The 13627-nt window shown below is 40.1% G+C and overlaps 1 protein-coding gene across 1 annotated transcript; it reads right to left on the bottom strand.

Annotated features, from left to right (window-relative positions):
• Positions 1-995: 995 nt before the first annotated feature.
• p2ry12 (purinergic receptor P2Y12) lies at positions 996-4322 on the bottom strand. Its single transcript, XM_069668699.1, has 3 exons — positions 4224-4322; positions 3633-3896; positions 996-2432 (listed from the first exon to the last, which is right to left on the bottom strand). Exons 2-3 carry the CDS (start codon positions 3885-3887, stop codon positions 1587-1589), a joined length of 1101 nt encoding a protein of 366 aa, XP_069524800.1. The 5' UTR covers positions 3888-3896; positions 4224-4322; the 3' UTR covers positions 996-1586.
• Between the last annotated feature and the right edge of the window lie 9305 nt (positions 4323-13627).

Genomic DNA, 13627 nt, shown 5'->3' with positions numbered 1-13627 from the left:
AGGTGTCTTTTGTGTAATAAAACTAAGCCTTACTTTATGAGTGAATATATATATATATAGAATGGGCCATAACAGTAAAAACTACCTGCTAAAAAAGTGGCAGAAAAGCACTAGTTTGAGACAAATTAAAGCTTCTGTGCAAAACGCTTTTGTCAAAACACAATATAGTTTTATAAGTTTAGTTGAGTTACACTTACTTGAGTTTGCTGTAATGAAATCCAATGATCAAATTGGATTATTTTTTAGCATTTTTTAATCCTCTACAGAAAGATTAAAGTTTGCTTTTGATAGATAATCTTGACAAAGTTCGCCAACAAGGCCCAATTATAGTTCTTCAACCAGCATAGATACAATTCTCTCATTGGTAACCAAACCAAGAGAGGCTAAAACTCTCTCTGGCTGTCTTATGTTCACATAAATCAAAGTCTGTTGCGATATGTCTTTAGTCACGCTTACATCCAACCTAAATACAACACTCTTTCCAACTCATAAAGAAAAACATCATTTTAAGTCACTCACCTGCGATGCTCACCTCTTTTGCTCCACACTGTAACACCTGGGTGGTAACACGTTCAAAAGGTGAGTGACAAAGTGTGGACGCCTATTCAACCAGAAAGATGCAAATCCAGGATGATTGAGGTGCTGTGGAAGGAAAATTATTCAAATGGCATACAGTGTTTTTAACAATGTCTTTCAGGCTACGCTGATGAAATCTTTTGTCAAATCCAGGTTGCTTTGTTTCTACTGGTCCCAATATGGTCATTCATTCTTTAATGGGAACGCATCTCTTGTTTTTGAAACATATGAACTTTCCTTTTTTTTACCATAGTATAGTGGTTACAACTGTGTTCATTTAGTGACAATGTTGCATGTAATCATTATCTTCTTTTACTTTTTTACTACTATAGCCTACAGCCCTATGGGGTTTAATGCTTCTTCTTAAACAGTTACTTTCTCATACAAAGGTCGCTGTTAGCTGCACAACTGGACACAAATAAAGTACAAATGTTTAATGCTGATAACATTTTGACACATCAACGATGGACATACAACAATAAGAGATTACAGAGTATTTACAGGAGATAATTATAAAACATGAGGTTTATTATACAGGTTAGCTACTAAGAGGACGATTAAAGGATTAGATATATTTTTTGTAAATAACAGCATCACGTGTCTTTTTTCCAATGTATTGGTTATGAAAATTCTAAAAGAGGAACTTCATGTTGTTTATAATAACTGGAATGGAGAACAGAAAGGAAAACATAAAAAAAACAAAAACATGCCAGTTTCAGTTCTTGGAGTGTCGCAAAAGAAAGCAAAAAAAACATGTTCATGTTTTTGCTTTTAAACATTTTTCACATGCAAAGATTATAATTTAAGTTTACGATGTTCAGCCTGTATATTTTTTAAAAGCATTGTATTATTTTTTTTAACATTCATGAACACAAACTTATACTGTGTCTCACAATATTCATGACTGTCTTGAGGACAGACTGCAGTCCTATTCCGCTGGCTAAATAAAGCAGGAGTCTGCACTGTATCAGATTCAAATAGCATATAAGGAAAGTCTTAATCATATTGCCCTACGTACAGCCAGAGGAGTCTCTCATAGGAGTGCTGTCCGTGTCCGAGTCTGACCCCCTCTTTAGCAGCCAGCTGCAGGTCCCGGGAGGCAGCTGCAGGGTCTTGAACAGAGTGGTCCTGAACGACTTACAGAGGAAGAAGTAGATGAGAGGATCCAGCAGAGAGTTTGAGGATGAGAGGAAGAGTGTGCTCTCCTTCAGCTGGAAGAAGAAGAGTTTGAGTTTACAGTCAAAGAGAACCACTCTGGTTTGGCTCATTGTGTACGGCACGCGGGCAAAGTGAAACGGCACGAAACACACAAAGAACACCGCCAGAACCAGGAACACATTTGCGCTCATTTTTCTTTTAGCCTGGCCCGGCTTCCGGACTGTTGCCCCACTTGGTGCTTTACATAAAGCCCCTCCAGCACCCTGGGCTTTAGTGCGGGAGTAGGATCGGTACAGCTCCTTGGTGATAAGAGTGTAGCATACGACCACTGTCACCAAGTTTCCCCAGAAAACAACCTGACACACATAATTCACCACCTCGTGCCAGTACAGCCCAGCCTCGGTCTTCAGGTCACTGCACTTGAAATCTGGAGACTTCGGGGTTTTACTTGTGAGGAACACGTTTGGCAGACACAGACCCAGCTGAAAGGTCCAGATGGCTCCTGAGAGGAGTTTGCGACGGGTCAGCCGGGCTGCGTTAGTCCCCCTGAAGGGCTTGAGGGTCTTTCTACAGCGGTCGATGCTGATGAGGCCGAAGAAGAGTATGCTGATGTACATGGTGAGGTAGAAGAGCACTGAGGAAACCTGACATACAAATATACGCAGCCCAGTGGAGCCGATGTTGGAGTCTGACAATACCTGCGGAAACACATATTATGCTATTAAACACTCATATTCATCCAAACCCTATAATATAGTTTGTTAATTAGCTAACGGTGCCATTTTTTAAGTAGCACCTCTTAATAAAAGGTTATGCAAATGAAACAACCATTTAGTTGTATACAATGAACATCTGGGATCCAAAATTGCGAATGAACAATTTGTATAGTTAAATACATAACTTTATTATTGATAATCATTCGCTAAGTTATATGGAAATGTGTAGAATATTTGGGATGCAAAATTGTGAATGACCTGTTTAAAGGATGAAATAGAAGTACCATTATTATTGATGATTATTAACTAATTTATATGGATATAGATAGAACATCTGGGATGCCAAATAGTAAAAAAGAAAACGATTATAAAGATCAAATATATACCTTTTATTATGGATGATCATTAACTCATATATATAAAAATAAATAGTAAATTCGGGATGCCAAATTGTGAATAAAGCGTTATAAATATGAAATAGTTAACTGTATTATTGATAATCATGTACTAATTTATATGGAAAGACAGAACATTTGGGATACCAAATTGTGAATGAACTGTTTAAAGCAGGGGTGCCCAATCCTGCTCCTGGAGAGCTACCTTCCTGCATGTTTTAGGTTTCTCCGTGCTCCATGGCCGATTCGAATGTTTTGCTCATTATCAATCCCCTGAGAAGCTTCAGTTGATAATGAGCAGATCATTCAAATTAGCTGTGTTCAAGTACAGATAAACCTAAAACATGCAGGAAGGTAGCTCTGCAGGAGCAGGATTGGGCACCCCTGGTTTAAAGGATGAAATAGAACCTTATTATTGATGATTATTAACTAATTCATATGGAAATAAATATAACATTTGGGATGCCAAATCATAAAAAAATGGTTAGAAAGATGAATTAGAAAACTTTATTGTTGATTATCATGAACTAATTTAAATGGAAATAAAAAAGTATTAGGGATGCCAAATTGTGAAAAATCTTCCTGACTGTGTCCACCCTTCCCTTGCAGAAAACTCTCTTTTTATTAATGACTTTGATATGAATTAATTTTTTTAAACCATACAACCAAAACATTAGTCTTATTAATGACCTATAACTTATCGATTCAAAATAGTTCAATAACTGTTATTAAACGATTCAGTAACAGCATATAAACCCTTATAAGTAAATAACCAGTTAAATCATACCTTGAAAGGGAACGTTAAGGTCATGATGACATCAGCAACCACAATATTCTTCAGGTATATAATGAAGTGAGACTTGGACGGGATGCGAAAAAACACCCACACCGCCACGGAATTTAGAGTCAGCCCCACCAGGAACAGAAAGGAGTAGAGAACGGGAAAAACCACCGTCTTCAAGACGTTGTCTCGGGAACAAGTGGTGTTGGTGCGGCTGCTGTGATTGCCAGGGAAAGTGGGGAAAGTTATATAACTCTCCATGAGTGTTGTCTGAAAGAATACAAAAGAGTTTCTCTCATTACTATAAAAGATGAGTACACATAATGAAGCTGGACAAAAATATAATAACCTTGTACTTAAAGCAGTAGATAAAGCAATCAAATGTGAGAACCTGGCACATTTTGGAGACAATTTGAACACATGTTCAAGTTGCGTTAAGCATAAAAATATAGAACAAGATAACGTTCCTTAAAGCTGTAGCTGTTAGATTACATCCAATCTGCAGTTGATGTAGATCTCAACATCTGCACAATCTGTAGCTCTGCACATCCATCCTGATAAACTATGATAATTACACTTTAAGGTTTTGTAACTGACCTGCTGTTTATTCTAATATCTGTCGGTCGAGTCCCATCAAGGTCCCAGTGCAGGTCTTAATAAGTTTTGTGCTCCTTGTCGCTTATGTGACATGCACGAATGTGATGCCCGTCTGTCTGGTCAGCTTAAATGTTGCAAACAAGAGTACTTGTTTGCACGTTGGTGATACACAAGCCACGGGAAGACTTTCTCTTTTTCTTCTGCTTTCTATTTCCTGTCATGTGTAAGGAAGGGCTGCAGACTACAGGGTTATTATCTTCAGAGCCATTATTGCACGCATGTTTTATGGTCAACTCATAAAGTGTAAACATTGTATTATTATATGAATACTGAAATATGACAGAAGCTTTGCATGCTCAAATTTAACTATCTTACTTTTTGTTCTTGCCACTGCTTCTGTATTATTTGATATAGTTGCTTAACCGTTAGATAGGAAGGTATTGTGTATTATTTGATCCATTTAAACTTGCTTCATTGTGCAGGGGTGTGCTGATATGAAATTTGAAATAACAGGAAAATCACTAACAGGGTCATGCAAGAAAAAAAAGGATGAGTCAAGATGAGTAGTTAGACACATCCTTCTCTTTATTTTCTATTTCCGTTTGTTCCTCTGCAGCTTGGGTGAACTGCAGCCCACCCCAGCATTGCACTGCACAAAAGGAAGAACAGTGAAATATATTGGTAAAGCACGGACCAATTTAGATAGTGGAAGTAAGACCTTTGAGACAATATAGTGCAATTCCTTCAAGAATAAACTGCTTTGAAACATCTGGCAGTAAAACCTCCTGTTCCAAGGTGGAAAATATATGACAGCTTTTGGCAGATGTTTCACTGATATAAAACTTCCCCACTGCTCACAAATCCATTCACATTTTGAACCCACTGCCTTCCCACCCTGTTAGGCTTTACTAAGTTGTCTCTAAGACACAATCCATGTTGTGAAACTAGACAGTTTTTCTCTGTTAGTGGTTTCACCCTCCATCCTCCGTCCCTCTAGACAGCATGAAGAAACTTCCCTATTTTATTTCTTTTGTAATTTGTAGCCGACACTGTCCTGTCTGAAGGTCTCCAGAGAACGAGTTGTTTGGGGAAGGTTGAGTGTTATGTTGCCCTGGTATTCCTTGGCCGAGACCTCTAAATATAAAAAGTATTCAGAGTCTTTGAGTCTTGGGGGTAGAAAGTTCATTGAGTCATTTTTTCTTGGGCAAGTCAAGTGAAGTCACAGGTTATCGGTCTTTATAAAGAGAAAAGACAAGGTGTTAGTAGCCCGTCTAATAATGATATTATTGGCCAATTTATATAACCTGTTCAAAAAGAATTGTATCTGTATTATCTTGGCACAGAAGCAGCCATGATGATGGTCTGGTCTGGGACTGTATTGAGTAGTAATGAGTACGACTGATGAGGCTTCTCTTTAAGGAAAAAAACATCAGGGAGCTGGGGGTCTTTGATGTTGTGTGTTGCCATAGCGAGGAGTTTGACTGACAGCCAGTCCTCCAATCATGACAATCACATACCAGGGAGCTTCGTGAGTCGTCTAATCATGATTCCCAGTTTGCGCTGCATACATACTTGATAGTTAGACAGAAACTTGACAATTTTATCATCAGCTAACATTTTAACTTATGAACACACTCAAGTCATCCCAGTCATCATGCCTCAAGTCCAAGTCGAGTCTCAAGTCATTTATTTTTTGGTCCAGTCAAGTCACAATCCATCAAAACAGTGACTCCAGTCGACTGGAGTCAAGTCACCAAGTCTCAAGTCCACACCTCTGATTAGCACGTATAAGCACTAAAAATAGTGTTAACGTTCAATCAAACTGCAGTCCTGCCAAAGTACGGTCTAACAAGCTATTAGGCCAACAAGCAGCGAGTCATACTCTGGTGCATGAATGAATCTGACGATGGCCTTGTCAGTTGTCTTTTTTGCTATTTTTAAAAGTTTAAGCCGGAAAGCTTCAGCAGCCAACTAAACTTGGTTAGTCAGTTTCAAATTACATGAATAAAGTCTTTTAAGTTTTTACCTAAAGATGACATTAAAGCTCCTGTGAGGAACTTTCGGTTTGTGTTGATTTTGGTGCCCCCTGTGGACAAGGTTGTACCTCTTATCTCTTTGCTGATCTCACTCACTGAAATATTTATCTAAATCATCATTTTTATGTTGCATATAGAACTATATGCTTTAGATGATGACCCCAAATATCATAAAGTACATCTTATAACTGACTTTTATCCATTTAAATATAATGTTTCTTAATGTGATTGTTTATTACGCTTCATAACACGCCATTAAACACTACTGTGGTTTATGTTTTCTTTATAAAGATATGGCTCTGGTTGTGTTGCAGTGATTAAAAACTGTATACACATGTTGGTATCTACTTCTCTCTTCTTATCTCACGACCCGGATGGCCTTCTGCCCCCCATTCTGTCGTGTGCCAGCAGTTAGCATGGCAGTGCTGCAACTTCCTGTGTCTGGGACAAGATCAGCATGGTCAGCAGCATTCACTTCCTCATCATATGCTTAACTAAATTTGTGTTTCTCTTGTGGTTGTTGTGTTATGTAAAGCTCAGCCTATATTTTGTCATATGTACTGTACCTGAGGTCAACTTCTCAACCTCCATATTTACATGCAGTCTTCATGCTCCCCATAGCTGTGATCTCTGCACATCTGGGTCTGATCAGGACTGCATCGAGCATGACTTCTCCTGGAAAGGACTTCACTTTACTTGCTGCTTTTCAGTTTAACACGAGTCAATCTGCGTGTCTCTATTTCTCATCTGTGCTTCCTTGTTGGACGTCCAGGGTTTCATGACAGGTCTGACATAAGTTGGTCAAATGATTAATCTGCTTTTTAAATAAGCGGCCTTTTGTTTTGTTTTGGCAATCGATCTCTAAAATCACAGAGTTCTCCAGGACGAGGCTCTCTTTGCAAACTGGCCTCTTGTATTAATGTTTTAAATTTGCATGAAACATTCACACAAAGGCATAATCAAATATGAGTGTGTGAATGCACAGTTCAGGCAAACTGCACTCGATCCGCACACACAGTAATCCTCGTCAGCTCCCTCTCAGACAGACAGGAAGAACGGAATGAGGAGAGGAAATAGAAAGAGAGTAACACAAGACTTGGACTGACTTTCCATTTAAGCCCCTCTGAGTCTCCTCAACACCCGCCCTTAAACACACACATGCTTTCCCCTCTCTGTAGGTGCGCTCCTTTTCTCACCTCCCTCGCCACCCTTTGACCTTAAAGTCACCACTCATCACTTTCACCTCCTGCCAAATCCCACACCTCATGATTACTCAAACACAGCTACCGTCTCGCACGGTTTTTCCCCCGATGGAGCTGGAGAATGGACGCAGAAAAACTTAATTTCCTCTCCGGGTTTTTGCCGTCAGCAGCCCTGCTTTGAGCGAAAAAGGCGGTCTTTATGTAGCTAGAGGGGTAATGGAAAGAAACCCTGCTGATTTAGGGCAAATATCAAGCTGACACAGAGCTGTAACAGCTGTGGTCTGAAAAGCCTCTGATGCGAGGGCATGGTGTGAATGAACTGTGACCCCTGACCTTTACAAACACTCGACAGTTGATCATCTTGTCATCGTGACAGGTAGAAAGACGTACAAAAGGACCTAGAGAGAGAGAGTAAAAAAAGCATTCAGGGTGGCCCTCGCTGGTGGTTTGTTTGTGGCTGTCTTTGTCTTTGTGTAGGCATGTTTATCCGTATACATTTCCTACGGCAGCTTCTTCTTGCGTAGTTGAAATGTGTGGGCCATACTTTGTTTTGACAGTGTAAGGTTTCTTAGCTACTGCTTCTGCTGGTGCGCTGTTCAGTGTCTGCCTCCCATATGGTCACCCACACTGACTAATCTACAGCAGCACATATGGAGGTGAAGGAGGTGATGGATAAAAATACTGAGCTACAGCGGTTCTATCTTTTATTCAGGATAAAACCACATTTGCTGCCATGAGCCATTAGGGTGTAGAGTATCATTCTATGCAGATGATAAACACGTTTAGAAAAAGGTCAATTTGTCCGACTAAAGCTTCTTGTTTTATTACTTTAGGAGCTTTCTGAGGCCTCTACAACTGCTGACTTGAGTGCATTCCATCATTTCTCCTGAGTCCAATGCTCTCAGTGTGGGTGTATTGACCGTCTGCTTCAGAACTGTGCAGGCGCTCGCACACACGTAAATCAGCATGTCCAACTGGCTCCTTGACTTGTACCGGTGAATGATGTCCTCGATTCCATCCCCAGCTCCAGTTTGTTTCTCTCACAGACGCTTACCTAGCAACTGCTTTTGTTTGGGTATTACTACAAAACCTCTCCCATCTCTTAGGTCTGGGATATGCATCAATGAATGACCTATTAAACACTACCTGACTTACACAACTGATCTTTGCAGGAATGCATGCAATTAGACCAACACATGTTTAGTTAAAGTTTTAATGGTAGTTTTGCTTCTCCATCCGACTGTGAAGTGAGTTCAATCCAAACCTTAAACCTATTAAAAACAGATTACTTCTATGTAACAAGAAAAGTAGAACACTTTGACAAACCCACAATTGTTACCCAATTGCTGGTTTCCTCATAAGGGTTTCAACATCTCTCAGATCAGTCTCTGTTGGCTTTACAGGCCATATATTTTCTGGCTTGGTTAAGTCTAACTGCTGTTTTTGGCCGGACCAGGCAGCTGTTTTTTCTTTTTCAGGAATAGCTCTGATAAAACCAATGTATACTACTTGGATGTCAGATGTCAGACAGACAAAGTCTGGCCATGTCTATAGTTTTATCCTCCTTCGTTCGGCCTTCCACACAAGCACTAGGGCTGGGTTTAAAGAAATCGATTTTTCCAATTCGAATCGTGTCTGATCACTCATGTTTCTGAGTGCTCCTGAACACAGCACGACTCAGCGCATCCCCCTGGAACATAGCAGTGAGGGAGACATGCCCGGACTTGTTTACTGCTCTTAATACGGAGACATCATTGATCGCAGACGGACTCTTTTTATCGTGTGTGCGTCTATGAACATATAAGTTAGTTTTGCACTGATGTTTATGTTACTCTCTGTTAGCGTCGGCTTTGGCCACCAGTGTATTTTCGGCGTGTTGTTAAACAATATGCCTCTTCCTATAACTCTTAGTCTCATGTGGTTTTGTTCTTCCCGCTATGAGATGTCAAGTTGAACCCCAGTTTGTTTAAACAAAACCATGAGCCAGATGTACAGACTGAACATCTGAAACTGGACAAAAAGTTCATAAGCTGTCTAATTCACAAAAATGTTAATCATGTAAAGAGGAAAAGGGGGATGATATATCAATAAAGTGGATGAGTAACTGTATGTATAAACATGTATAAAGTCCTGTTAGCTAGTTTAGAGGCATCATGTTTTTTTCACATCCGTCATTTTGCAAGGAAAGTTGCCTCATTTGTGACACCTCACAAGGGAGATAACGGCGCACAGCCTGACATCACGAGCCAGTTTACCCCGCCTCCATGGATACAGACTTTCCTCCTCCTGGCTGGAGTTTTACAAAAGATCCGTATTCAGTGACCTGAAATGGCATTTGTGTGAGGACGAAAGGCCAAAGCGCAGAGAAAAAGCTAAGTTATAAAAAATACCGGTGTACGTGTAGACATGGCCTTAGTTACTAGCTGATCCTATGGGAGAATATAGCTCTTTAAGAGCCAGATATTTCCCATGGGATTTGGTGGAGACTAGGGCAGAGCTAAAGTAAGAGCGACTGAACTTACATTGGTAAGGGGGACAGAAACATGCCTGCATGCTAGATCCAAAAATAGTCTACTGTTCGCCAACAAATTCCCTCTTAGAAACATGGTAACATGCATGCTTCAAAGTGTCTAATCTACTAATGCATGTTAAAATAGCTCTGTTACAATCACCATAGGAATTTGTGGTTACATTAAAATAGAGCTGTATCATGTTTATTCTTGAGTAGCATTTTTTTGTAGACATATTGTGTCATCAGGAGCGTCAGTATCTACAGCTTTACTTCCAGTCTAAACAGCATTGACCACACTCTTACATACCGTCTCAGTGACTCTTTTTTTAACAGATGACCTCAAAGCAAAACCACAGACTAGTGAGGAAGCGAGACATCAGCTTAGTAATGTTGAAAAACTCTATCTGCTACTGCAATTTAAAACCAAAGTGGGAACACTGTTTGAGTGCTTCTGGCACCTGTCAGCAGTGACATTCCTCTTTTAAATTCTCAACCAGAGTGTTGATGTTTGTCTAATAATCCCTCAGCCCACTGCCTGTGAAAGCAGGATGCAGAGCCCTGGCTTGAGACTTTGCGGGGGGAAAAAATGAGGCACAACAGCTCTCTTTGACAGACCGGCCAGTGTTGGATACCAGGCATATTTGACAGGGTGTCTATGTACTCGGCAGAGACCTGTGTGCACACAGAGGGCAGCAGATAGGCCAAGAGACTGGGCCGAACGTGTCAGCTTCAGCTGTTAACCATGATGGTGTGGAATACATGTGCAAAAAGGTCAATGTCATGTTCAAACTGGGGCAGAAGGCACTGTAATTGCCTGACCCTTAAACACATTTTCTTCATATGTAGACTTAAGTTCTAAAATTGAATTCTGAGGCCTGTAATTTCAAGGCCTGATGAGACATAGGGATTGTGTTGTGAGTTACTTGAAACGAAACCATGCCAAAAGGTTGCTTGACTGCCTTGGACATTAAACATAAAACAACTTGTTATAAAATAATATGACAGAAAACAGCTTAAGGCAATTTCCACAGCTACTTTTACAATCTAAGTAGCCAACATGTCTTCAGGAGCAGCCAGCGAACTCAGGGCTATAATGAGGCTCCGCTTTTCCTGTGATGTCATCGTGGTATCTGAGGTTGCTAGGTGCCGTAAAGACACAGACAAGCAGCAGCAGGTGGTCTCAGTGATGTCATGTCAAATGATTTCACCGCACCACTTTGTGTAAAAGTAGAAGTGTGAGTCTGTTTACGAGTTTAAAACAATACATTTATGTCTGTTTTTGTCTCTACTGCAGTTTACAAAGATGTTTATATTGAAATCTGGAATGTAATGTAATTTGCAGGTTATTAAGTATTGCAAAACAGGTGCAGACAGAACAATAGAGCTGTTGATGCCATCTATTGGAGGCTGGTAAGGACAACACAATAAGGGTAGATAGTTGCACGATTTAACTGGATTTGCAATCTTATATAATAATTTAATAATGTATCTAATAGTTACAAAAATAAAAGCTTTGTCCTGGAAGTAGTTTTCTTACAAAATAAGACACTGTGTGTGAATGTTTGACTATATGTTTACTTTAGGACTATTGTAATTTACATCATGACAGCTTATGATATTAACAGTCCAAGGTTACATATTTATATCAATAATGGAAAGCACATTTCTAAAAGAGCCTCTTTCCAGAGAATGTACATATATCTTACCTAAACTCTAAAACACTTCTATACAGAGCTGTCCGATTGTAGGACTTCTGCTCCCGCCTCATTTTTTATTTATAGGTGTTTAGTGTTTCCTCAGCTGTGTTACAGCTCCACCAGATTGCCTCTAAATTACACATTGGATTTACAACATGGTGGTAAATTAGACTCTTTTTTGTTTCCACAAGCACAGAGGAAATGCTGGCGGTGGATGGGACTGAGGAAAGGAATGTTATTTGCCAACAAATGTCCCTTTCTCACAACAGCACTGCAACTTATTTGGCTTTTTGTTCTTATACTGGAAACAATGGTGTTGCAAAAGATTATGATGAACCGGATAAACACAGCGGAACTTATTCAAACAACCATTGGCACAGAAAAGAGTACAAAATTCCCTCAACTCCAATCTTCGAATAAATCAACTAAATATTTGCAAGCCTTGACTAAAGGAAACACCTTGCCAAAGCTAATGTTAGGGATATTGCGAGTAAACGGTCATCGGATGTATCACACCTACTACAGACTGAGGGGTTCCATGTCATTAATGCTAGATCCCAAAGTTCTTGCCCCTGGAAGTTTCTGCAGGCACCAACCCTACTTACCTTTATTGATTCAACACTGAACTTGAAAAGTTTCCTGGAAAAGCTGTCAGACAGAAACATCAACCTCTCCTGTAAAGTAGCAGTGCCACATTGTTGATGCAGCCTAATTGGCTGAGCTGGCTTGTTTAAAAGCTTCCCCTCGCCTTAGGGACTCAATCATGCAGAAGTGCTTTGATGTTTTTAGTTCAGTGTTTGTGCGACTGAGGTTGGGAAGGTTAGGTATACAGCGCTAGGCTCCACAAGTCCACCTGGTTACTCTCTGGGGACCAAAGGACCACATCTGCACCCAATCAGATTGGAGGACCCCCACTGTTATACTTCCACTGCCCCCAGGACAGAGACTGAGGGATAGGCACCCATTAAAAAATGTATTCCATGCTTTATAATATAAAATGTTTGTGCCATGTTGGATCCTTTTTGTTGTTGTATTTATTAGGCCTCTCTTGCCTAATAAAGGTTGCGTGTCCACTTTCTAAAAGGTATAGCAAATTTATGGCTAAAGTCAGTTGATTTATGGTTGCACCATTGCCCTTGTACCTGGCTCTTCTACAGTACCAGACTTAAAGCGCTTAAAGGGTCTTAGGTAGGAAGACCTTAAGAATTAAAGCTTTCACAGAGTCCCATTGTAGAGCCAACGACTGATAACTGCATGCTTTTCTTTCCAGTATACCGGCCAAAATATTAGCTCTGTTGAAATTGAAACACGATCAAAAATAGTTCTGAGTCAGTTCCTCAGAAGCAATGGTCTGAGAAACCTGGATCCGCCAACACAGTGCAACAGATCCTACATGGCAGCGAAGTGCAAAGATGAATCTGTCTTACTTGTGGTTGAAAAGGTGGATGTGTGGATTCTACAATGCAGATGTGAAATTCCAGCATTACCAACTGTACTGAGAGAGACGGCGATCTACTGTATGAGCATGTGTGTACCTATTGGAAGGCTTACCTTTATATTTTAAAAAGATTTTCCCGACTACTTGCTTGGATTGCAGCAAAAGACAGACTCACTGAGCTTACACAGAAGTACTGTGTCAAACTTCTCTTGCTCAGTGCTCTCCTGAGTTCTCAGTTTCCATGTTCAGGCTGCGAGCACTCTAGTTTAACTGTGGAACGCATACCATAAACCCAAAAATATGTCTCACCCTATCCTGGTTTCCCTCATCCACCACTGTAGACTTTATCCTTCCTTTCCTCCTTTTCTCACTCGGCTCTAAGTTTTCCCCCTTTTAACTGTTTGTCATGACTCATTTCAGTTATTGCGCACACACAGATACATGGCACACATATTGTCAACTTATATTAGTTGAATAAGTGGTAGTGAATTCTTAAATGTATGGTAAAATATGAAATTT

The sequence above is a fragment of the Semicossyphus pulcher genome, unplaced genomic scaffold, assembly GCF_022749685.1.
Source record: "Semicossyphus pulcher isolate SPU_LCO1_2020_fin unplaced genomic scaffold, fSemPul1.0.p SCAF_19, whole genome shotgun sequence".
In the NCBI taxonomy this organism is placed as follows: Eukaryota; Metazoa; Chordata; class Actinopteri; order Labriformes; family Labridae; genus Semicossyphus; species Semicossyphus pulcher.
This window is presented reverse-complemented; position numbering and strand designations above follow the sequence as displayed.